Source organism: Podarcis liolepis (assembly GCF_965112155.1).
Source record: "Podarcis liolepis genome assembly, chromosome: 6".
NCBI classification, from domain to species: Eukaryota; Metazoa; Chordata; class Lepidosauria; order Squamata; family Lacertidae; genus Podarcis; species Podarcis liolepis.
In genome coordinates, this window is record NC_139559.1 from 22,428,133 (window position 1) to 22,451,220 (window position 23,088).

Genomic DNA, 23,088 nt, shown 5'->3' on the forward strand with positions numbered 1-23,088 from the left:
TCTCACCACCTTTCCCACGAAGTAGTTTAGCAGGCCATATGAAGATTTTGGTCTTGGGAAAACATCCTCTCCCCTTACCCCCATTGGCACAATACACTGTTGCATGCCCGTGTGTTATTGGTAAAATCTGGGGTGTATGGGGTATTAGGAGAGGGATGGGACGCGGGTGGCGCTGTGGGTTAAACCACAGAGCCTAGGACTTGCCGATCAGAAGGTCGGCACTTCGAATCCCCACGACAGGGTGAGCTCCCGTTGCTCTGTCCCTGCTCCTGCCAACCTAGCAATTCGAAAGCACGCCAGTGCAATTAGATAAATAGGTACCGCTCCAGCAGGAAGGTAAATGGCATTTCCGTGTGCTGCTCTGGTTCGCCAGAAGCGGCTTAGTCATGCTGGCCACATGACCCAAAAGCTGTATGCCAGCTACCTTGGCCAATAAAGTGAGATGAGCACCGCAACCCCAGAGTCGGCCACAACTGGACCTAATGGTCAGGGGTCCCTTTACCTTTACCTACTGTTCAGGAAGCATTCAGGAGGCAAGCTGGATTTTCAGTAAGGCTTTATTCAGTTGCAGTCTTGCAGCATTGTAAAGCAGTCTTTCTACATTCAGGATACACAGCCTACAGGTGGAATTACATTCAAAGGAGAAGTCGTCACCTCTTCCCACCCCTACCAACTGAAGTGGGAAGCCAACCATGCCTCTTTATACTAGCTGGCAATGGAACAATTAGGCAACGCCCCATGTCTCCTGATGCTTAGTCATCACATGCTGCTGAGTCAGCACTCCCAATTAATTTGATTCCTTGATACCCACAACACTCCAACAGGTACTACCTTTGGTGGAGGGGGGGGCATGTCATGCTGCTACTGGGGTAGTTTGTCTGTCTTTGATCCCTACCCTGTACTCAGCTCTCACCTGTGGCTCCTGGAAGCTGTCAGCATGCAACAGTGGCCACACCCTAGGAAACGGCTTCGACTGGCTGGCTAAACCAGGTGAGGGCAGACAGTGGGTCTCAAACCCTCAGTGAGTTAGGGACTTCCCCTGTATGTGAAGACAGGCTCTGGAAGATTGAGCAGACAAGACCAATAGTGGGTCCAATGGTCAAGAGGCAGTTTCCATATGTGCTGTACAGGGAAGCACATGACGCTCATCAACCTGGAAGGTAGGCCATCTAAGAAAAAGTAAAACTCTGGTCCTAAACCTGCCTTGTAGGGTATCTTTGGGAGAAGAAAAGGCTAAGGGGTAAACAAATCTGGATCAGAGTCCCTAAGATGATGTTGCCTTATACACCTCTTTCTGGCAACTCCTGCAACCAAGCATCTCCTTTCCTTTGGACCACATCAGTGAGGCTGAAAGGGGGTCTTGTCATCTGGGCAGCCCAGGAGCTCCATACACACTGCCCAGGCTTGCCCCCCGGGGAGGTCACTTTGGTGCTCTGGACTTCACCCCCGGAGACACACTCCATTGTCTCTTGAGACGGACGGATGCCAACAATCCAGGACCACTTTGCAAATAATGCTTAAAGGCAAAACGGAAGAAAACAAAGTTTCCCACACAAACTACAGCTCTGTTGTTAAGAGTAAAGAAGATGAGCTAGCAAAGAATAAGAAGTTTGTGGTTTTAAGTGGCATGAGAACATTGGCCACAGCATTTTGCTGGTCTCAGCTGCTTCATGGATGTAGGAGACTATAAAGAGGTGTTAGGAACCTAGGAAACTGCCATATAATGAGTCAAACAATTGGTCCATCTAGCTCAGTATTGTATACACAGACTGGCTGTGGCTCTCCAGGTTTTCAGGCCTGGTTCTCTCCAGGTCCTGCCTGGGAATTCTAGGTTCAAACCTGGGACTTTCTGCATGCCAAGCAAATGCTCTTCCACTGACACTTGGGCCTTTCATGCGACCATTGGGGGCTGAGCTGCTACAAAGGGCAATGCAGAATGAGATGTGTGAGGTTAGACTGTGGAGACACAGCCATAAATAAAGCTTGGGATGAAAGTACTCCAGATTCTATCATGTTCTTTAAAAAAAACAAAACCTGGAAAATATTGCATAAAAACTAGCAGATTAAAAAAAATGTTCAAAAGGGCTGCCTGAATAATGCAGTTTTAAAAAGAAAGACATTTAAAATACTTCTATTGGCAAGGAGTTCCACAGGGCAGGTTCTACAACAGTATAGGCTCAGTTCCTGGTAAAGGCCAAGTGAACTTCAGGGGCATGGGGGATTAGCAAAAGTGCCCCATCAGAAGATGCCAGAGATTGAGGTGCAGCATAAGGACTCAGGTGAATCGAATTTGCTTAGGGCTTTGTAAACTTCCACTAGCTCCTGCTAGCATAGCCAGAAAAGGGAGTAAATATCCACAAAGATTTCTCCAAAGCAAGGGCAATACAGTCGTACCTTGGATCCCAAACGCCCTGGAACTTGGATGTTTTGGCTCCCAAATGCCTCAAACCTGGAAGTGATTGTTCCGGTTTGTGAACGTTTGGAACCCGAACATCCGACAGGGCTTCTGAGGCTTCTGATTGTCTGTAGGAGCTTCCTGCAGCCAATCAGAAGCCGCAAATTGGTTTTGGAAGTCGAACGGACTTCCAGAATGGATTTCATTCGACTTCCAAGGTACAACTGTACTTTCTGATCAGAAACAAGACACTACAGGATATGCCTACACCATATGCTTCAAATGCATTACATCACCATATTATTAATATTCTGTTGGGAGCCACCAAGAGTGGCTGGGGAAACCCAGCTAGGTGGGCGGGGTATAATTTATTATCATCATCACCATCACCATCATTCTCTATCTGAACTAGCCAATTCCTTCCTGTAAAGATACTGTGGAGTCCAATATACCCAGAACATCAATTTTTGTTCAATCTCAATTTTAAATCTAAAGAAACGCTAAATATAGATGCTAAAGCAACTTTCCATTGACTTAGTTGAATGGAACACTCCAACTCTATTCCACTTAAGATTCCGAACCTCCAGTTTTCAACTTTCCAATTCTGTACTCATTTCTAAACAACTATTTTGGATTTCGCTTTCTGTGAAGATCCATATACTTCCTCCAGCAATGTAGAAGGCAAAAAGTGGAAGCTTGGTCCTCTCTGGGTATTGGTTTCTATGCATTTTATAAGAGCAACCACTTTAAAAAAAAACCAAAAAACCACAAATTTGTATTGACCCTAATGGACTCTTTACATGAACTTCCACCCAAGTATAAGGCTATAAGTATAGGATTATATATTGGGATGCGGCGCTGTGGGTTAAACCACAAAGCCTAGGACTTGCCAATCAGAAGGTTGGCAGTTCAAATCCCCGCGAAGGGGTGAGCTCCTGTTTCTCGGTCCCTGTCCTGCCAACCTAGCAGTTCGAAAGCACCTCAAAGTGCAAGTAGATAAATAGGTACCACTCCTGCGGGAAGCTAAATGGTGTTTCCGTGCGCTGCTCTGGTTCACCAGAAGCGGCTTAGTCATGCTGGCCACATGACCCGGAAGCTGTACGCCGGCTCCCTCGGCCAGTAAAGCGAGACGAGCACCGCAACCCCAGAGTCGGCCACGACTGGATCTAACAGTCAGGGGTCCCTTTACCTTGCCTATAGGATTATATGTGCTCAGGACTGAAAGACCTCTTCAGGATCAGAAAAGAGAGATCCCAAATCAGGCCATTTGTTAGGAGTGCGAGGTCCAGAATTTGATAGACCCTTGAGCAAAATGTTTCCAATGAGGTTTTCTCCCTCCTTCAGCTGTGCCCCAGTCCTCCATAGTGCTGCTGGGGGCTTGCTTTGCAGGGAGAAGAATGATGGCTCTGGCTAGCCACAGTTAGAAACTGCCTTTTTTCACCAGATCTTGAAGCTGGAAGCCGAAACGTTTTAAGTTCAAAAGTTAGCAAGCCATCATCAATGCATTCATCTTCAGCACAAAGTCTCGGCAATTTGCCTAACCTGCCTGTGAGGTTGAGGGAGAGGGGAAATGAGATCAGATTTCTAGGATCTGACACTTCATATAAGCAAAACCATGCTTCCCTAAGAGTTCATTGTCAGTCCTATTTATCTGGATTTATCCGGGCACCCTCCAGAAACCTTCCCGTTAAAGGAGGCTGCACTCTATTGCTAATAAGATGCAGGGTCTCCCGTTGCATGTGGAGTCTCAGGTTCGCCGTCAGGTGGCATCGACGCTCTGTTGTGTCTGTAATTTAGAACAATGCATGAGCAGTGCAGCAATGTGCCTCACTCGCAAGCTTGCCATGGATGTAAAGGGGCTGTGATTTAGCGCGCGCGCGCACGCACACACACACACAGAGAGAGAAAAAGAGCTATACTCCTTCTCTTCCTCAAGCTAGATGCGGCTTCTGATCCAGCTGCTCTGGGCTCGCCATGCAAATCTGGGGTGAGTAATGAAACCGAACCCCCTTGGCTCCGGGAGTGATGCTGTTTCCATGAGCCCATGTGATGCTCCGATAGTACAGCGGCTGCAGCTCTCTCCTTCTCCGGCTCTTCCATAAGCACAGGCTGTCATGGCGACTCCCAACAATGTTACTCCCACCAACTGCAGCTGGTGGCCCATCTCAGCCCTGGAGAACGATGCAGGCAAATCCATGGAGGACGAGACGAACCAGGACCCGGCACACCCTGCCTTCAGATCCAAGGACAGGCTGGTTTTGTACCATTGGACCCAGTCATTCAGCTCACAGAAGGTAAACGCTACGCTGGGCTCGGAAGGGAGGGATTGTGTGACAGCCAGTATTATGGCAAGGCAAATTCCTGGATGTTGCCCTCCTGACAATCATGCGGGCAGCGGGGATGGGGGAGACCAGGTCGCTTTTCCCTGAGGATGCACGAGGGAGCGGTGTGCTCCGGCGGAGGTGTGCTTTGTGTCTGCATTTCTGCATTTTCCAACAGCATTTCCCTAAAGCAGGGGGAGGGGAGCCCTGGCTGCCTCTGTCTGGTTTGGGGGTCAGATTTGCATGTTGTGTTTGGAGAGGCTTCTTGGTTTCTGTGGGCCAAGGATGGGATGAATGGAGGGAGGGAGAAGCATAGGGAGGGGGGAAACGAATCCTGGTCATCTGTCTCCTGTAAGGATGGAGAGAAGGCATGGAGACATAAATGGATCTGGGTCCTTGTGTATGCACTGTAGGGCTGGACTGGGCATATCGTCTCTGAAGAACCTGTACCAAACAATCCATTGACTTCTGACACTGCAGCACTAGGATTGAAATCCTGGTTCCTGGATTCTTGGAGTCGGTGCACAGATGGAGTCAGCTTTTGTCTTTCAAACTGAGAGCAAGTCGCAGCACCCCCACCCCACCCTCAGAGTCTGCATGCTCCCTGGGCAGCTCAGGGCAGTAGTGAACAAAGGATGAAACACATCTGACCTTTATCTTTCTTAGGTACACATCCACACACAGCCATTTCCTTCAGCATTCATTATACATGGGGGTTGAATTATGCATGGGGAAGATGATGAATGGGCAGGTTTCCTCAAGGCGCGAGGGCCTCTCTTTTCTCCAGGAGCAGAAAGCTAGGTGGAGCAAGGGCCCAGTACACATGTAATCTCAAAGCAACCCCACACCAATCAACAGGGAATCTGGAACGTTTCGGAAAGGAAGAAATCTATTTCAGCCATCTAAAAAAAAACACCAGGGAAGAATGGAGGCAAATGCTCTCTTTCTTTTTGGATAGGTGAGTCATACATAAGGTTAGTTGCTCTCCCTGAGAAACAAGCTAACACAGCTCTTCCCCTTTTATTTTATCTCCTGGTAACACCCCCATTCAGGGACTTACTTTGTGCCTTTGTCTCTCTGCTTGGGCAAGGAAACAGTTAAACAGCTACACATACATGCTTTTCTACAACTAATCCAGTGCTAGCCCCACCTCTGCCATAATTGATGGGACTCCACGGGGCAGCAGAATGAACCCTTAAAGTGACAGCACACAAATGTGCCATTCCTATCTAAGTCCCCCCACCTTGGTGTTGTGGTTGTTTAGTTGATTGCAGAGAAGGAAGGGTTCCCACTACTCCCAGGTATGTGCCTGCTTCCTGGTGAAATCTGGAGTTGCAAGGGCATAAACAGAGCATATGAGGAAGGCTCAGTGTGGCAAAGGGTAGAAGGAAAAATAATTCAAGGTGTGTTTAAGAGCAGAACACCCTCATTCTAATAGTTTTATTCCTCCAGCACAAGGTTGGGGAACTCATGCCTGCTTCATGATGATGTTGGACACCAACTCCCATCAACCCCAGCCAGCAAAGTCAATGGTCAAGGATGATGGGAGTTGTAGTCCAGCAACATCTGACCACAGGTTCCTCATCCCTGCTGTAGAAGCAATTAGAATTCAGCCTCCATGCATGTACAAAAAAGCTCCACCCCCTTTATTACTGTATATCAGAAAAGGGATCAAAACTCAAATCCTCATGAATTCAGAACATTTTAGGATTTAATTCCCCTTTCCCTTTGTTACCCAAAGGGGCTGGTGCCTGCGAAAGCAGTGCATGTACAGGGCTGAGATGCCACAGTGGATCAGAGTGTCACTAAGGGAGTGACTTGTAGCTTTTCTTCCTTTTCTTTCAGTACCATGGCCAGAGCATACAACGAATATGCCAATTTTCTCTCAACAAATAGAGGAGAGAAAAAACACTGCAAACTAAGGAGTCAATTCCACTTCTTGTATAAACCAAAAACACCAGAGATAAATGGTCTTACAGGCTCTAAAACAAAGCTCTGGACCTTTTTTCTTATACTCCATAAATTATATACAGGACACCTGGAATTCTGCCCTAAATTCTGCAACCATAAAGTACAACTTCTGTGAGAGGAATAAAATATTCAAATGAAAATTTGCTTCCATAACATTAATCATAGTCTTTTTTGCTATCTCTGTAAATGCAATATCCATTTAAAAAAAATATTATTTTCCTACCTGGCATAAAACATGTCTAGGAAAGATAGAATGCTACAACTTATAAACCATATCTGGGGGGGGGAAGAGCTAGAAGACAAAAGAAACGACTGAAAGCTGTGACAGCTAAAGAGGGCCAAAACTGAGGGCCCAACTGAGCAGAAATGAGCAACACAGTTTTGGGTTTCTCAAGAGAACTAGAACTTTTTTTTAAAAAAACGGAAGTGTGTGATACTCAGGGTTATAAATTTCACATTAATGACATGTTTCACATTCCCTAGTCAATTCATTAACAGTGATGTGAATTTTTTTAAGTCTGAAATTTAGGCTTTTTGCAAAATCTTGCCCATTCCTGATTTTCATTTCCTAATTTTCTTTAAGAAATTTCAGCTAGGTTGAACAAATAAGTATGAAGATGTAGTCCCAGGGGAAGTTGTTTTGGCTGAAAATGTTTGGCATTCTGATTCACAGAAAAATGCACACGGGCCAAAATTGGAGGCCACGTTCAATAAATAAAACTTCCTCCACCATTTATTTCCCTACCTTCAAACAAAACTTTCTCCATTCAGTAATTACAACACCAAAGTATATGTAGAAATCTATTTACTCCTGAAAGGATTGTGAAGGAAATGCTCCATTGTGTGTGTGCATACCCACCTTAATTTGGGCAGGTTAGTGCTCGGCCCTCAGCTTCTGGGATGCTAGCTCTACTTTCAAGTCACAACCGCTTCTCTCTCTTGAGTTTCAGACCAGAAGAGTTTTGGTCCTCCTTAGGTGTCTTCTCTGGTGATACCTTCCCTTTCATTGGAAGCTAATAGGTAATAAAGAGAGGTTGGCTGTTACCAGTCATTCCGCGAGTCTGTGGCAGTGTTACTGTGATGTTACCTGAGCATAAAGGACGGTTCCAGAGTCCTGGGAAGAAGGAGGATTGAAACTGGGAGTGGGGAAAAGATGGAATCAGGGCCTACATGTCATGATAGATGTGAGGACAAATGTAGCCCTGTATGTATGGGAAGGAAGCCAGAGGGAAGGACACTTGCTCATTTGGCCCATGGGCTGGACGGTCCCCACTCTTGCAGATGCTTCCGAGAAGTCTGCAAGCAGGAAATGAAGGCCATAGTTTGCCTCCATTGTACGGCACCTAGCAACTGGTATGCAGAGAAGTCCATTTAAGACAGGCTTCACTCACTTAGTGTAGGGTCGCCATATTTCAAAAAGTGAAAATCTGGTTTTGTCCAACATTGTTGCAAAACTAATAATAATAATAATAATAATAATAATAATAATAATAATAAATGAAGTTTTTAAGGAAATTCACCAAAATCTACACTTCCGATATGTGCTGCCTAACATCCGGATCTTCCCAGACATTTAAGCAATTTCCGTCCAGACACAGTTTCCAGTGGCTGAATCCCGGTTATGTCCAGGAAATTCCAGACATATGGCAGCCCTACCTAGTGCCCTCCAACTACTTTGCACTACAACTCCCACCAACCTTGGCCAGCACAGCCATGTAGTCCAAAATAACTGAAGACCATCAAGCTGGCAACAGCTAATTTAAGCTGTTGTGGCTAATAACCTTCTTTGTGAATTTGTTTGCTCCCCTTTCAAAATCTTCTAAAGCTAGCAGCTATCACCACACCTTGCATCACCCCACAGAAGTTTTTTTTTGGGGGGGTGTCCTGGAGAGGTCATTCTCTGTGGCAACCCCTAAATTGTGGAATTCCCTCATTACAGAGGTGTGTCTGATTTGTTCACTATACTGCTTTCAGTGAATACTGAATACACCCCTCTTTACCCTGGCCTTTGACAACTGAGATGTGTGTTTTCAGGGCCCACCCTATTCCTGATTTAACTTAATTCTAAATTTTAAATTGTTGTAACCCACCCTGGGACCTGTTGGTGAAGGGCTGGTGGTGGTGGTTGTTGCTGTTGTTGTCATTATTCCATAATTTAATGTTATACTGTGTGAAGAATCCCTTTCTTTTGACTGTCCTAAATCTACTGCCAGTATTGTTAAAAGGAATGACCAGGCCTTTGATTGGGAAGCACCTCAGCTGATGGTGGGATCAGCATAAACCTTTTCATGAGTTCTGTTGACTTCCATTTGTGGCTGTGAAGTTCACAGCTCATTGACTGGATGTGGATAAAACAAGCATGCATATTGGATATAAGTATCACTTTTGGGGGGCAATTGCCACCTCTTTGTTTAATTAGTTTGTTTGCCTTGTTTACATTTCATTATAATCTAAATTGACAGCCCCATGTATAAATTAAATGCTAATCTCATATGGCTAATTTTGTTTTAGGGGTTCTCTTGTAAACATATTTATTATTTCGTTTTAGCAGGCTGGAATTTTAAGAACATAATGTGATATTAAGAGTTGCTTGTTAGCCTCCTGCCCAATGCGTGCTGTTTTTAACTCTTTAGATGGAGCCCCTGAATCTATGTTCAGAAGCTTAGAAACAATGCCTCTCACAGAGTTGCAGTCACTGGAATTTCATTCCGTCTCAGGAGACTGTTTCACATGTTTGAAGTGTAATTTCTATTTTGGCCTGTATTTATTACAACTATTTCTATCCTGCTTTCCAGGATAGACGGCGGCGGCACGTCCCATTTCACCGCTTGAGGCGAAACGAGAAGTGCTGTCCTGTCTGCCACAGCTACCTGCCCTACCACCTCTGCCACACCAGCGTCAGTGCCAATTTTGGGCAAGATCGCACCCATTTCAGGCGAGATCTCATACACTCTGCAAGTTCTTGTGCGAGTTCAGCAAGATCTTGTTGGAAATCAGTGCTGAGGTGGTCAGAGGTGGTGGGTGGCGTAGGTGACAACAGCAATGACAGGGCAAGCGCTTCCCATTTCACCTCAAGTGGTGCCACCTCAGGGTCTTCTGACACCTGAGGTGGTGGCCTCACCCTGCCTAATGACCGCGTAGGCCCTGAGGATAGGACTAGTTCTAAGGTGGAGAAGTAACATTGACTTACATCTTTTTAAAATATGCACGGATCCTTCTCACAGGGGTGCAGTGGATCCTGGTCAATAAGGGCAATTGGGGCACAGACTTCAGTCAGTCCCCACCTGCCTGCTTTCTTTATTTCCAGGAGGTGGCACTGCCTTTCATTGGCTCTGCCTCCACTTACTGTTGGTCTCCTTGCCTTCTACCTTACCAGTCCCAATGGACACCAACAGCCATTGCAGGAGTGGGAGAGAAGACTGGCCTGAGGAGGCCTTGAAGTGGTTTTTGCTTGCCTGCCTCCTATTCCAAGAATGCTTCCCACAGGACAGTTGAGTGGAAGATTACGAGTCATGGCGGTAGGAAGAGTGTGTGCATGAATTGAACAGTGGTTAGTCTTTTTTATTTGTTTTTTATTTGGTTGCAATTTTGTTAATGTTAAGATTGTTTTCTACATCATTACTGTTGTAGTACTTAGTGAATCCTTATGACTTTTGTTGCAATTGTGCAGTTATTTTTGCAGTTGTTTTCTTAACAGTGTTTTATAGATTGTAATGATTTTACTGATGGCTTGGTAATTATTCTATCTGGTTTATGTTGTATTTGCGATGCTCTGTTATTGTTATTCATTGTTTGTAAGCCACTTTGCGGTTCATGTGGATGAAATGCGGCATAGAAATATTAGCAATCAATCATTCGCATGAGGAGGAGCAGGAAATGGAAAATCCAACTGGAGCTGGCCCTGATGTGGTCATCATCACCTGTCTCCTACTTTCTCCTCTTAGGCCTCCTCATGCAGTACTGTTGTGGTGTTTTCATAGCAGCTGTGAAAAAGGAAAATTTCATGCTGGGGATCATTAGGAAAGGAACTGAAAATAAAACTGCTGATGACATAATGTCTTCCACAGCCTAGCATATGTCCTGGGATGGACTCAGCTGCGACTAACCCAGGGCACAGTGAAATGCTGGCTTGAATCAAAGAATATGTCTGTCACATGCATTGCAACATTCTCTTCATTTTCTCCATCATGCAAGTTTAGGGGACGGTGGCAGAAGCTGGAGAGGCCTTCCTGCCTCTTTATCTTCTCCGGTGGGGGGGGGGGGGCAGCTTATAAGAATATTAGGGAGGTGAGGCATCCAGACCTCTTCATGTCCCCTGTTACTTCAGGGACATGACAAGACCTGGATTATGATATGAGCCTGATCTTAAAGTAATCTAATTCAAGACCAAGGCCAGATTAGCCTTTATTAGGTTGGCCTATTCTAGATAGAGCCCAGGGAGCCTTGCTTATCACTACTCCAGAGTCAGTTGCCTCCTCACCTACATTCAGTTATTCTCTTTTATTTTGATTCTCACTTTGGTCACATCCAAACCATACATTTAAAGCGCATGAGAATCCTGGGAAACTTTGTTCATTAAGGGTGCTGGTAATTGCACCTCTGTATCCTGTCCCTTCAAAACTACAGCTCTCAGGATTCTTAGAGAGAAGCCACATGCTTTAAATGTGTGGTGTGCAGATGTGACCTTTATTTGTTCTCATCCAGTCCATCACTAGACACTGGTTTAGCATTTCATCCAATTCAGATGAAAAGGAGAAGCAGAGCTGGGTGTCATAATATGCCACTTGAAATCCTGTGACTACATTGAAGTAGGTGTTTTGAACAGCACAAAGGGCAAGATAGAACCCATCATGAGGAGGAGTAGAGGGCCTCAAGTTTCCAGCACCTTCTGTGCACTGCCTACCTGGTAGGAACAGAATCACCACAAATGCAGTGCCTCTAGCTGACAGACAGATTTATGTTGCAGCTGTTGACAGTTGGAGTGCATTGTGATTTATGTACCATTCTTGTGCTCTGTAATATCCGAGTTGTAACTTAATACCATGGTAGATCCCTGGGACTGAAGAAGCCTGAGGGGAGGTCATGCTCTGATCTCTGCTGCCAGCCAAGAGGCCTAGGGCTGCACTCTTTGCCTCTCAGCAACAACATCCTGGCAAGAGGGAGACCAACATCACCCTTTCTGTTTCAGTAAAAGAGCAGCTGCTACAATGCTTGCTTTCTGCTTTCCTTTTGTATTAGATTGTAAGCTTGTGGGTTAACCTTATAATAGATACACAGAACTTAGAAAATTTGTGGTGTTCAATAACAACAACAATAACAGTAGTAGAAGTAGTAGTGAGGGCCGGCCCACCAATGAGGAAAGATAAGGTGATCGCCTCAGGTGGCAGGACCCACAGGGGTGGCAAACCCAGCCTCCAAGGGATGCAACACCCACTGCTGCCACCACAGTGTCAGCAGCAGCTACAGCATAGTCCTTGGAGGCCGGATCTGCAGCCTCCTCGACAGCCTACCATCTAAACCTGCCACCACGGCAGTCTCTCAGTGAATAGACGCATTGCTGGTGTCCTCCCCCCACCCCCACCCCGTTCCAGATGTTGATCTTTATTTCCCCACTCCATTCCTGATGCAGAACGTCACTGTCCTCTTCTTCCCTGGCAGGATACACATTTAGTGGTTCTCCTCAGGTGCCAAAATGCCTTGGGCCAGCCCTGGTAATAGCAGTACTGATGCTATTTGTATTTGTGCTGTAGGATTTTATTTTATTTTTTTAATGTTAGTAGTGTGTCTCTTGATTTCCTGTGTCTTAAAAGGCACCCAATATAGACAGATGAGAACTACAGTGGTACCTCGAGTTAAGTACTTAATTTGTTCCGGAGGTCCGTTCTTAACCTGAAACTGTTCTTAACCTGAAGCACCACTTTAGCTAATGGGGCCTCCTACTGCTGCCGCGCCACCGGAGCCCAATTTCTGTTCTTATCCTGAAGCAAAGTTCTTAACCTGAGGTACTATTTCTGGGTTAGTGGAGTGTGTAACCTGAAGCATATGTAACCTGAAGCGTATGTAACCCGAGGTACCACTGTACTGATACAAAATGGGGGAAGTTATACAGAATAAATGCCCCTACCCAATAGAAGGTCTCATTGGAGCCCGATGGTGTAAGGGGTGTGTGTTCACACTCCCCAACTGACCGCTTTATGAAGTCCAGTTCCAATGTATGCCTTTTCCATATCTGTAGGGCTTTTGAGCCTTCATACTCAGAAGAAGTAGATCTCTTTCCCTCCCCATCCATTTGACTGGCTCCCCGCCCCCCAGGGCTATCAATAACATATTAACCGGCAAATTGTGTCGTGAAGCTGTGAGGTGACTCCACAGTTAGTTTCAGCCTTATAATATATGAGTGATAGCTTTTGTGGCTCACGCATCCTCCAGCTGTGCTTCTGCAGCACAGTTGAAGTGCCAGAGCGTGAGACACGTGTGTTTTCCCCAGGGAGATACAAATTGCCCACAGGAGGAGGAAAATCTCCCCATGATAATTACCTACTTTTTTCAGCGTATCAAATGAGATGCGTACATGAAATGAGAATAACATTTCTGCTTCCTATCTGAACTGGCCCTTCCTTACATATCTCGGAGGGTTTAAGTCCTTTCTCAGGCCTGAAAGGGGCTTCCTCTTGACTGGCGTTAACACATCAGCATTTTCAAAGTGTAGAGTGAGCAAGAGGAAACATGATAGAGGTAGATAAAATTTTGCACAGTGTGGAGAAAGTGGATAGAAGGAAGATTTTCTCCATTTCTTGTAGCACTAGAACTCATCCAGTGAAGCTAAATGTTTGAAGATTCAGAAAAGACAAAATATAGTCAGCCTGTGTTTTGATGAGCTTTCCCTCCAGAATAAATGGGAAAGCCAATACAGTGGTACCTCAGGTTAAGTACTTAATTCATTCCGGAGGTCCGTTTTTAACCTGAAACTGTTCTTAACCTGAAGCACCACTTTAGCTAATGGGGCCTCCTGCTGCCGCTGTGCCACCGCTGCACGATTTCTGTTCTCATCCTGAAGCAAAGTTCTTAACCCGAGGCACTATTTCTGGGTTAGCGGAGTCTGTAACCTGAAGCGTATGTAACCTGAAGCGTATGTAACCCGAGGTACCACTGTATTATGCTGTTATGTCCAAACATGCCTGTGGCCAATGCAGGTCTGAAACCAGTGGTGTCGCCGGGTTGTGTGGAAAGTGCTCTGCCCACACGGTGCTTGCAGGCTCGTCTCTTTCGGTTCATTACCTTTCGTTCAACTCCCCATAATTGGCTTTTTGTTCTGTGTGCCTCGAGAGCTGTGAGAAACCAACAGCACCAAAATAATGCAGCTTTTGCTGCAGCGCTTGATGTGAGGGGGTGGGAAGGAATGAGCTGTAGTACATTTTAAACAGCAAACACCACTTATTCCATTGGTTGGCAATCAGTTGTGTTGAGGGATTGTCGGGTCTTCACCCCAGCAGAGATTTTAAATCAGGACGTGCATATCTTTCCATGGGTATTGCCAAGTTGGGGACGGACAAAAATTACTAAATCAGATCCACAAAAATTCTGAAAAGCATTGAAAATACTCAATTAACTGAGGTTCTGCCCACTCCCCCCCAGAGAAACCTGCCCCAGCAACCAAAGCCTGCTGTAATGTCCTCTTTTGAGAGGATCAACCAAAAAAAAGCTCACTAACTTTGAGCTTCCTCCTGAGTTGCTGGCCACTCCCTTCTGATGGAGATCAGTGCACAGGCTATCATTGCATACCCTTAACTAGCCTGCTGCCCTCAGGTGTGGTGTAAGATGCTGTCCTGTTGCCAGGTACAATTGCCAATCTAATGAACTTCTGTGCGAAGAATGGAGACGACCACTGTGTCCTTTTGCTTTGGGCAGCGAAATGTTTTGGGCCAACACTGTGAAATTGGACAGCATCCTCAAGTCAGAAAGCCTGAGTTGCAGTGGCGTAGCGTGGGTTGTCAGCACCCGGGGCAAGGCAAGTAATTTGCGCCCCCTAACCTGTGGATTTGCGCCCCCTAACCCGTGGATTTGCACACCCTAACCCTAACCCCCAGATGTTGCGCCCAGAGCAGCCGGCCCCCCCTGCACCCCCCACACTACGCCACTGCTGAGTTGTGCTTGCTCTTGCTAGTGCAGGGGTCAGCAAACTTTCTCCACTGTCCCTCAGACCTTGTGGGGGGACGGACTATATTTTGAAGGGGGGAAAGAACAAATTCCTATGCCCTACAAATAATCTAGAGATGCAATTTACAGTGGTGCCCCACAAGACGAATGCCTCGCAAGACGAAAAACTCGCTAGACGAAAGGGTTTTTCGGTTTTTGCGTTGCTTCGCTAGACGAATTTCCCTATGGGCTTGCTTTGCAAGACGAAAATGTCTTGCGAGTTTGTTCGCTTTTTTCTTAAAGCCGCTTGAAGAGGCGCAGTTGCGACGGACCGTGCTTCGCAAGACGAAAAACATCGCAAGACGAAAAGACTCGCGGAACGAATTAATTTTGTCTTGCGAGGCACCACTGTAAATTAAAGCACACATTTGATTCATGTAAAAACACACTGATTCCCAGACCGTCCACAGGCTGGATTTAGAAGGCGATTGGGCCTTAGTTTGCCTACCCATGTGCTAGTGACTCTCTGACTCTTATATACGCAAGTGGAGGGAGGGGGAGGAGGGGTCTTGCTGAGGCAGCCAAGTTGTGCTTCCTATCCCTCCCTCTGAGCAGCGTGGGCGATGAAGGACTGCATGCTATATCTTCCTTCGCTCAGCAGATCCCGGCACCTGCTGGAGGGATTCACCATCCGGCTAAGCCAAAGTAACTGCCTCTCTCACTGTCCTGCAGCTAGATAATCTGGCATTGAGGCCGTCAATCCAATCAGATGGAAGCTTAAGGGTCTTAAGCACATTTCTGGCTTTTGTCAGCTAAAGGCAGCAAACCAGCCATGGTTGGAATAAAAACAGCTCAGGAAACGGAAAGAGCCAATCCCTTTGGTGTGATGAAGGCATTAAACAGAGTGAATTTGGCTCTCAGCAAGGTACTTGCTCTTAAGGCAGCCCTGTTCAGGGAAGTTTTTAATATGTAACGCTGTACTGTTTTTAACACTTGATTGGGAGCTGCCCAGAGTGGCTGGGGAAACTCAGCCAGATGGGCGGGGTATAAATAATTATTATTATTATTATTATTATTATTATTATTATTATTATTATTATTATTATATAATGCAATTCCTGGCACATCTCATCTACAAACCCTTCTCCTCTCCACACTTTTCTTACTGAGAGCCATCTATGCATTTAGAATATCTCGACCTGGTGCCTTCACCTTGGTGCACTAATTATCCACTGTAGGAATTTTGGTCTTGGGGGAGCATTCTCTTTTAGAATCACCCATCCAGAACCAGCCCAAGACATTTTGGCACCTGAGGCAATCCACAAAATGGCACCTCCCTCTCTGCCGGATCTTGGTGCCAATATAGAAATTACGACGGCAATTTAAATGGAAATAAAATACCTCTTGCCATAGTGGGGAAGGCTGTGGGGCTGTGGCTGGGTGACCTGTGTGCTTCCTCAGTCTGGTACCCAGGTACTAATGGGTGATTCCAGTGCCCTTGCTATTATGGTTCTTTATCTCTAAACTGGATGTGGACCAACCAGACAGCCCTTCAAAGGAAAGGACCGTCCTCTGATAGCCCTTATAAATAAAGGATTGTCCTCTGCATGGGGCCACCAATAGCAGCTCGTGGAGTGGGATGGCATTTTAGGCTTCCCAGCACAGAGGTCACTTGCTGGTAACGGAGAGGAAGAGGAGGAAAGTGATGGAGAGGTTGGGGCAGTGTGGGCACAGTGGCAGAGCTAATTTGACACTCCTTCCACTGCACTGCCCTCCCTACTGACCCCCCACTCTGTCTCTGTGATGCCATCATGCCCAGCTCTGCCCTGTTGGCTGCCACGGATGACCACCCTAGAAGAGAGCTTTCTCAAAGCATTTTCAAAACCTTTGATCCCCATTCACCTAAATCATTACAATAGTAGAAGTCATTGCAAGGATTCCCGCTAATGTAATTCTCTTCTCTCCTCCCCACATACATGACCTGTGCCATCTTCAGATCTGCTCTGAAGGGTTGGGAGAACCCCTGGAACAGATTTAGGGGGTGCATGGGGTGAGGAGAGTGAGAGATGGTTCTATCACACAAGGAAAATCCCTGCACTAATGGAACCTTAACGTTAGTGCTATGCTGAATATAACCCTTTGTCTGTAGGCTAGCTTATTCCTCTCCTATCTGCAGAAAAATCTGAATAATACTAGCTTCATAACAAGCTTAATTTTCTCTATAGCGGCTGAGTTGAAATGACTTTTTTCTCCTTTTGCTAAAAATTGCATCATTGTTTGTGTTGATTATGTATTAATTTTTGTGTGTGTTTCATTATAATTTTATGGCACCTATATATATTTACTCCATTTTTATTCCTTTGAAATGCTTTGGGCGTCTCATGACTTGCAACCAAACACAGCGGAGTTTTTAGGACACTCCATTCCATTCCCTCTTCTACCAGTTTTTCTGTTCAGTCTCCACTGGCTGTTTTTGGGTCAACCTTCCCCCCCCCCCTCCTTAGGCTTTTTTCCTAATGATTTTTCATTAGGAACTGAGAGAACTGAGATCATGGTTAGTGCATGATGTACAACTATGAACAATTTAAAGAATACTACTGTAGTTGCATCAACTTCACATGAAATGACTGAGGGTACAAAGGACTTAAAGGTTTTTAAATAATTATTATTGTTGTTGTTGTTATTTACTCATTCTTTACCCTAAAATCCCAACAAACAAACATGCCTAATGGGATCTTTATAAAGACCACATGGTCTAAACCAGTGTTCCCCAATGGATAAGGGAGCCTCCAGACCGTCTGTTGGAATTTTGTGGGAGAAATTCTAATGCAAACCAGAACTTTCAGGCTTGTTTTCAATGCAGCGTTACATAAGCATCCCATCAGCACAAGGCTTTCTGCTTCAGCCACAGGACTTCCCACCGATGCCCCCACATGCCATACCCAAATCTGTTCCAGAGGGACAAAACAGATTTAGGGACTGCACTGGGAGAAGAGAGGGAGGAGTCCCATTGCAGAAGCGGGAATCCTTGTGCCGATGGGATGCTTATATAGTGCCACATTGCATACAAGCCTAGGTTTGCACAGCTAAAAGTATTAAAGGGGCTCTGTGGTCCTAGCACAATAAATTCACTTTGGTTAAGAACTGGACCTTTTGCCTTTTGGAAAGTGATGGGACAATGCATTTTAAAAAGTGTGCAATGAACAAATGATTAATTAACAGGACAGTGTATAAGCACCCCTCAAGCAAATCAGAATAAATGTAGGGTAAAAGTTAATCATTGTTGTATAATCGCCATGCAAACAAATCAGAACAAATGCACGAGTAAGACAAGATACATTGCTGGAGAAAATAATTTCATAAAACTGTATTCTGATTATTCCTTTTTTGTTTTTTGTTTTTTTTTTTGTTTTTTTTTTTAATATATATATTATTCAGGATTTTCTTGTTTTACAGAAGTGTAGTTCCTTGTATTTTTTTTTCATGTAACATTTTTACAAATCTGTTTCATTTGTTGAGGCATTAGGGGGAGAAGAAAAGAAAAAAGAAAGGGGGGTGGAGAGAGGGAAGATGGATAGGGGTGGGGTCGGGTGGCGGTGTTTCTATTATGTTTAATATATGTAGAGTTTGGTGTCAGCGTTGCTTGTGTTGTTCACTTGTGTTCCTTTGGTGGGGAGAGAGGTTGGGGTTGGCCTAGGGTGTGATTGTTTGCTTGTGATTGGCTGTGGTGATCTTTGTTTTCATGTGTGGGTGAGGTGGGTGTGTGTTTTGGATCAGGTTAGCCATATTGATTTGTATGCTGTTGGTGGATTATTGTCACTGTCCTGTTGGGCTGTGTATGTGATAAAGGGGAGCCATACCGGGGTGAAGGCGTCTTCTTCTGTTTGTCCCCATGTATTCCGTTTTCTTTTGAGTCTGTGGCCTAGCTGAACTAAAAGGACCTGTACCTGCCTTTTATAGTACAGAATTAGCTGCTTTTAGGTACTGTACATAGTGAATGTCTGTTCCAGAATACTGAAAAGAATAAACCGTTTGGCTCTAAGGTGGTCATTGTAGGCATGAAAAGAGAATCAGCTGAGCATGGCGATTGTGATTGGTCTTGAATTGTTTTGTAGACAGATGAAAGAGGACATTGGAAGACTTTTAATGAACAGGAAAATTAGTCAAAGACTTAATAAAGGAAGGTACTAAAAAAATGGTTATATGTAATCACATGATGTTATGATGAGGGCTGATCTAAAGAGCTAAATAATTTTGATTGGATCAAGATAAGGACATTGGGTTGGAACTATGAAGATTATTGTGATGCTTTGATTGGTGGAATGAACTGATGTATGTGTGATCTGGAAGTGTATCAATAACATTGCTTTGGATGTGGTTCTTTGCAGCCTCCTCCTTATTTTTGAGGTTGTCCCTATGTGCATTTATAATTCAATAAGTGCCCATCTTTTCACTTGGAGCCTACATCCTTTTCATTTGGGTTTCTGCAAGGGTAACCTCCAGTCTAGGAATCCCTTTTTAAATTTATCCAACAATATAATCCAACCTCCATGTAAGTGTTGTGCAAGCAATGCTCAAGATACAGGTCATGTGGAGCAGCCCTAAGTCTTCGTTGCATATGCTACAGGAGGTTGGGAGGCAGCCCTGCGTCATCTCTCCGCTTATTTCTTGCTCTAGGTCCGCCTGGTCATCGCAGAAAAGGGGTTACCCTGCGAAGAGCGGGATGTGAGCATGCCACTGACTGAGCACAAAGAGCCATGGTTTATGCGCCTCAATCTTGGGGAAGAGGTCCCTGTGATCATCCACGGAGACAACATCATCAGTGACTATAATCAGATCATCGATTACATGGAGAAGAACTTCACAGGAGGTAACATTCTAGAAACCTTTTCCGGCTAGAATTCCCTTTTGATAATTATAATACCAACAAACCACAAGGTTTGCTACTGATTTATAGACATTGTTTTGCTTTTCCTATCTCTTGCAAGCCCAGTACACTTCCTTAAGCACAGTTTCTTTGGCCACCTCACCTTAAATGCTCACTGATCCACAAAGGCATGAGGCAAGAGCAGCTGGGAAACCAACCAACTTTGGAGAAACAAGCCATAGTTTGTTTAATCATCTGTGAGACAACTCGTGATTAGTTAAAACAACCCATGGCTTAAGCAACCCATGGATGCTTACAGACAGCCACCCAATCTTAAACAACTCCTCACCCACAATAATACAACAACCAGACTTAACATGGACACTGGTACCAGAGCCTGCAATAAACCCAGATGCCAACTTTGCTGCCACATACACCTGGACAACACCACTACTGGCCCTAACAACATCAAACATACCATCTCAGGACTATTTAACTGCTCATCTTCTAACATTGTGTATGCCATCAAATGCCAACAGTGCCCTTCAGCTCTCTATATTGGACAAACAGGACAAACCCTACGCTAAAGGATAAATGGACATAAATCTGACATTAGGAATCACAAGACAGAGAAACCAGTAGGAGAATACTTCAATCTCCTTAGAAATTTTGGACAGGTAGTGGGTATCTATATAGAACCCACTCAGGAATCAACTCAGGAGTGTACTCTGACAGATCAGATGAGGGAGGAGGTTGTTGCTGGACCTCGGGTGGCAGAGATGGAGGGAGCTGTGGCCCAGCAGGAACATGAGTTGTTGGATCTGACAAATGAACTTGGAAAAAGCCAGATTTGGAGAGAGAGAGAATCTCCCAGGACATTCTATACGAGATCTCAAAGTAGCTGTCTTATTACAAAAGAATTTCAGAAATAGACTGGAAAGAGAAGTTGCTGAATTGCAACTTATTACCAAACTTAAAACCATAGAGAGACCTAGTCTGAATAGAGACAATGGATTCTTATCTCATTATACACGATTAAGCTATTTTTAGCCATCTCACCCCTTGCTTTTTCCTGCAAGTCCAATTGCAGTCGTTAACAGTCATCAACAGGTTTACCACACCTATCAGCCAATCACCTGTTCCCACCACCCTTCTGAGTAATACCCCTCCCCACCCTCTCACTATATATATAAAGGTCTGGTAACTTCTGTTTCAGTGTATCTGAAGAAGTGTGCATGCACACCAAAGCTCATACCAATAACAAACTTAGTTAGTCTCTAAGGTGCTACTGGAAGGATTTTTTTTTATTTTGTTTCGACCATGGATTTGTGTTATCTGTGAATCCGGTCACAGTGTAAGGAAGGTGACAACCACAGTCTCATTTTTAATTTTGGCAGAAGAACTCAGACCCTCCACGTGCCCCTATTTTCCAGGGACAGTCTCTAATTTACAGAAGCTGCCCTGGTTTCTGATTTGATCCTGGCATGCCCCACTTTTCCTTAGGACATCCTTATTTCCATCAAAGAAATATTAGAGGGTATGGGGTTCTGCAACCCCCGAGTCAAGGAGATTACCTTTAGAAGACATCTGAAGGCAGCCCAGCAAAAGGGACATTTTTTAATGTTTAGTGTTTTATTATGGTTTTTATATATGTTAGAAGCCACCCAGAGTGGCTGGGGCAAGTCAAATGGATGGGGTATAAATCATCATCATCATCATCATCATCATTATGGAATAGGACATCTATTTTCATCAGAGAAATGTTGGAGGGCGTGAGAGTTGATTTTACAAGGGAGCTATATCTACTTCTCTGTGTTAATGTCATCACTATGGCCTCGGTTCCCAGTTTTTATTTCTGTTTCCAAAGAATTGTCAGGCTTCAAAGGCTTAAGAGGGACATTTCAATGGGGTCTTACAGCTGATATCACAGATCCTGTCAGCCATGCAAGCAGAAGCTTTAAGAATGGCCTTAAAATAGATCCGTGAAAAAGGAGCCTTGGCAGCTTCTGTGTTCAAGTACTTTGCATCCAAATGAACTTCCCCCGCCCTTCCTTGCATTCAGCAAATTTTAGCAGGGGTAGGAAACACTGCCCATGATATATGAGATCTTGGATTATTAGAATGAGTTGCTTTTTGCTGAGTCCCCCTAAAAATACAACTGAGGCTCCAATTCTACATATACTTACCTGTACATAAACATGGAGACAGACACATTTTTTAAAAAAACTGTGGGACCAGTTTGGAAATGGCTTTTGGGATTCAGTCAGAACATGCTTTTCCCTTCCACGAAACAAAACAGTTCTTCAGAGGTTGGGTGCTCCTTGTTATTGTTGTGGCAACCTTAGAGTGAAGGGTGGGTGGTGGTAATAATATATTTTTAAAAAATATGATAATTTTATATACTGCTTAATGCTAAGGTAACTCTCAAGCAACTTACGAATCTGGAGTTGTCATATATCCAGAATTTCCTGGACACAGCCAGAATATGGTAGTCGTAAACAGTGTCCAGGCGGAATTCGCTGAAATGTCTGGGGAGATCTGGACATATGGCAATCCATGTCTATATTTTGGCAAATTTTCTTTAAAATAGCTCCCAAACTTCAACTTTTGTGTCTGGATTTTCACTTTTGGAAATATGGCAACCCTAACAAAACATCAAAACCAGTCGCACAACCTTGATAAAAATTTCTCCCCCACCTCCGAGTAAACATGTTTAGATTACTTATGTGCTTTCTCTGCAGCAAGGGTGCCAACACTGATCTACCCGGGGAGCGCAAAATCTCTACCGCAGAAAAAGCGTGAGGCGCAACTCGCTTGTGCTTCCTGTTTCAGTTGTTTGTTGGGATGTGTAAAATGCATCTTAAGCCGAAAGAAGGTCCCTTGCCAATGCAGAGGGTGGAACAGCAAAGTTTCTCACCGCCAAGATCATGCTCTGCCGGCTACATTGACCAATCACACCACACTCCACAATTTAAGGACAGTGTTGTATTTTATGTCTTTATATAAATCAGTAAATCAGTACCAGTGATTGTTCCCTTTGCTTTTGTGAAGCAAGTGTTGCGGTCCGGAACCCAGTCTGATCCTTTTGTCAAAGTTCCCTGTGGGTCACCATGTCAAATGGTCACTAGATCAGAGTCCCATGTCCAAGAGGGCAAAGTCTATTGGCCTGCTGGGGGCCAGAGACATAGTCTAAACCTTAGGCTCTAAAGCAGTGATGACTGACCTGTGACCCTCCACTAGGTGTCCTTGGGCTCCAACTTCCATTGGCCCCATTCAGTGAGCTCCAAGTCAGGGAGGATGGGAATGGTAGTCTAGCAACATCTAGAGGTCCCACACTAAACTCTAAAGCCTGCTCTGCACATTGTAGCAGAATGCCATGATATGGCCCTAAGGTGTTA

The 23,088-nt window shown here is 44.8% G+C and overlaps 1 protein-coding gene and 1 long non-coding RNA gene across 2 annotated transcripts in view; one reads left to right on the forward strand and one right to left on the reverse strand.

Annotated features, from left to right (window-relative positions):
- The first annotated feature begins 4,188 nt into the window (after nucleotides 1-4,188).
- LOC310709065 (ganglioside-induced differentiation-associated protein 1-like 1) overlaps nucleotides 4,189-23,088 on the forward strand; it is a 42,686-nt gene continuing 23,786 nt past the window's right edge. Inside the window, exons 1-2 of the mRNA XM_083508222.1 lie at nucleotides 4,189-4,689; nucleotides 19,501-19,693. Of these exons, the coding sequence (XP_083364348.1) occupies nucleotides 4,510-4,689; nucleotides 19,501-19,693 (373 nt within the window). The 5' untranslated portion in view covers nucleotides 4,189-4,509. The remainder of the gene's footprint in view (nucleotides 4,690-19,500; nucleotides 19,694-23,088) is intronic.
- Nucleotides 10,364-13,361, reverse strand: LOC310709161. The gene is made up of 3 exons (XR_014527372.1): nucleotides 13,225-13,361; nucleotides 11,689-11,836; nucleotides 10,364-10,670 (listed from the first exon to the last, which is right to left on the reverse strand). It is a non-coding gene; the product is annotated as an uncharacterized lncRNA (long non-coding RNA).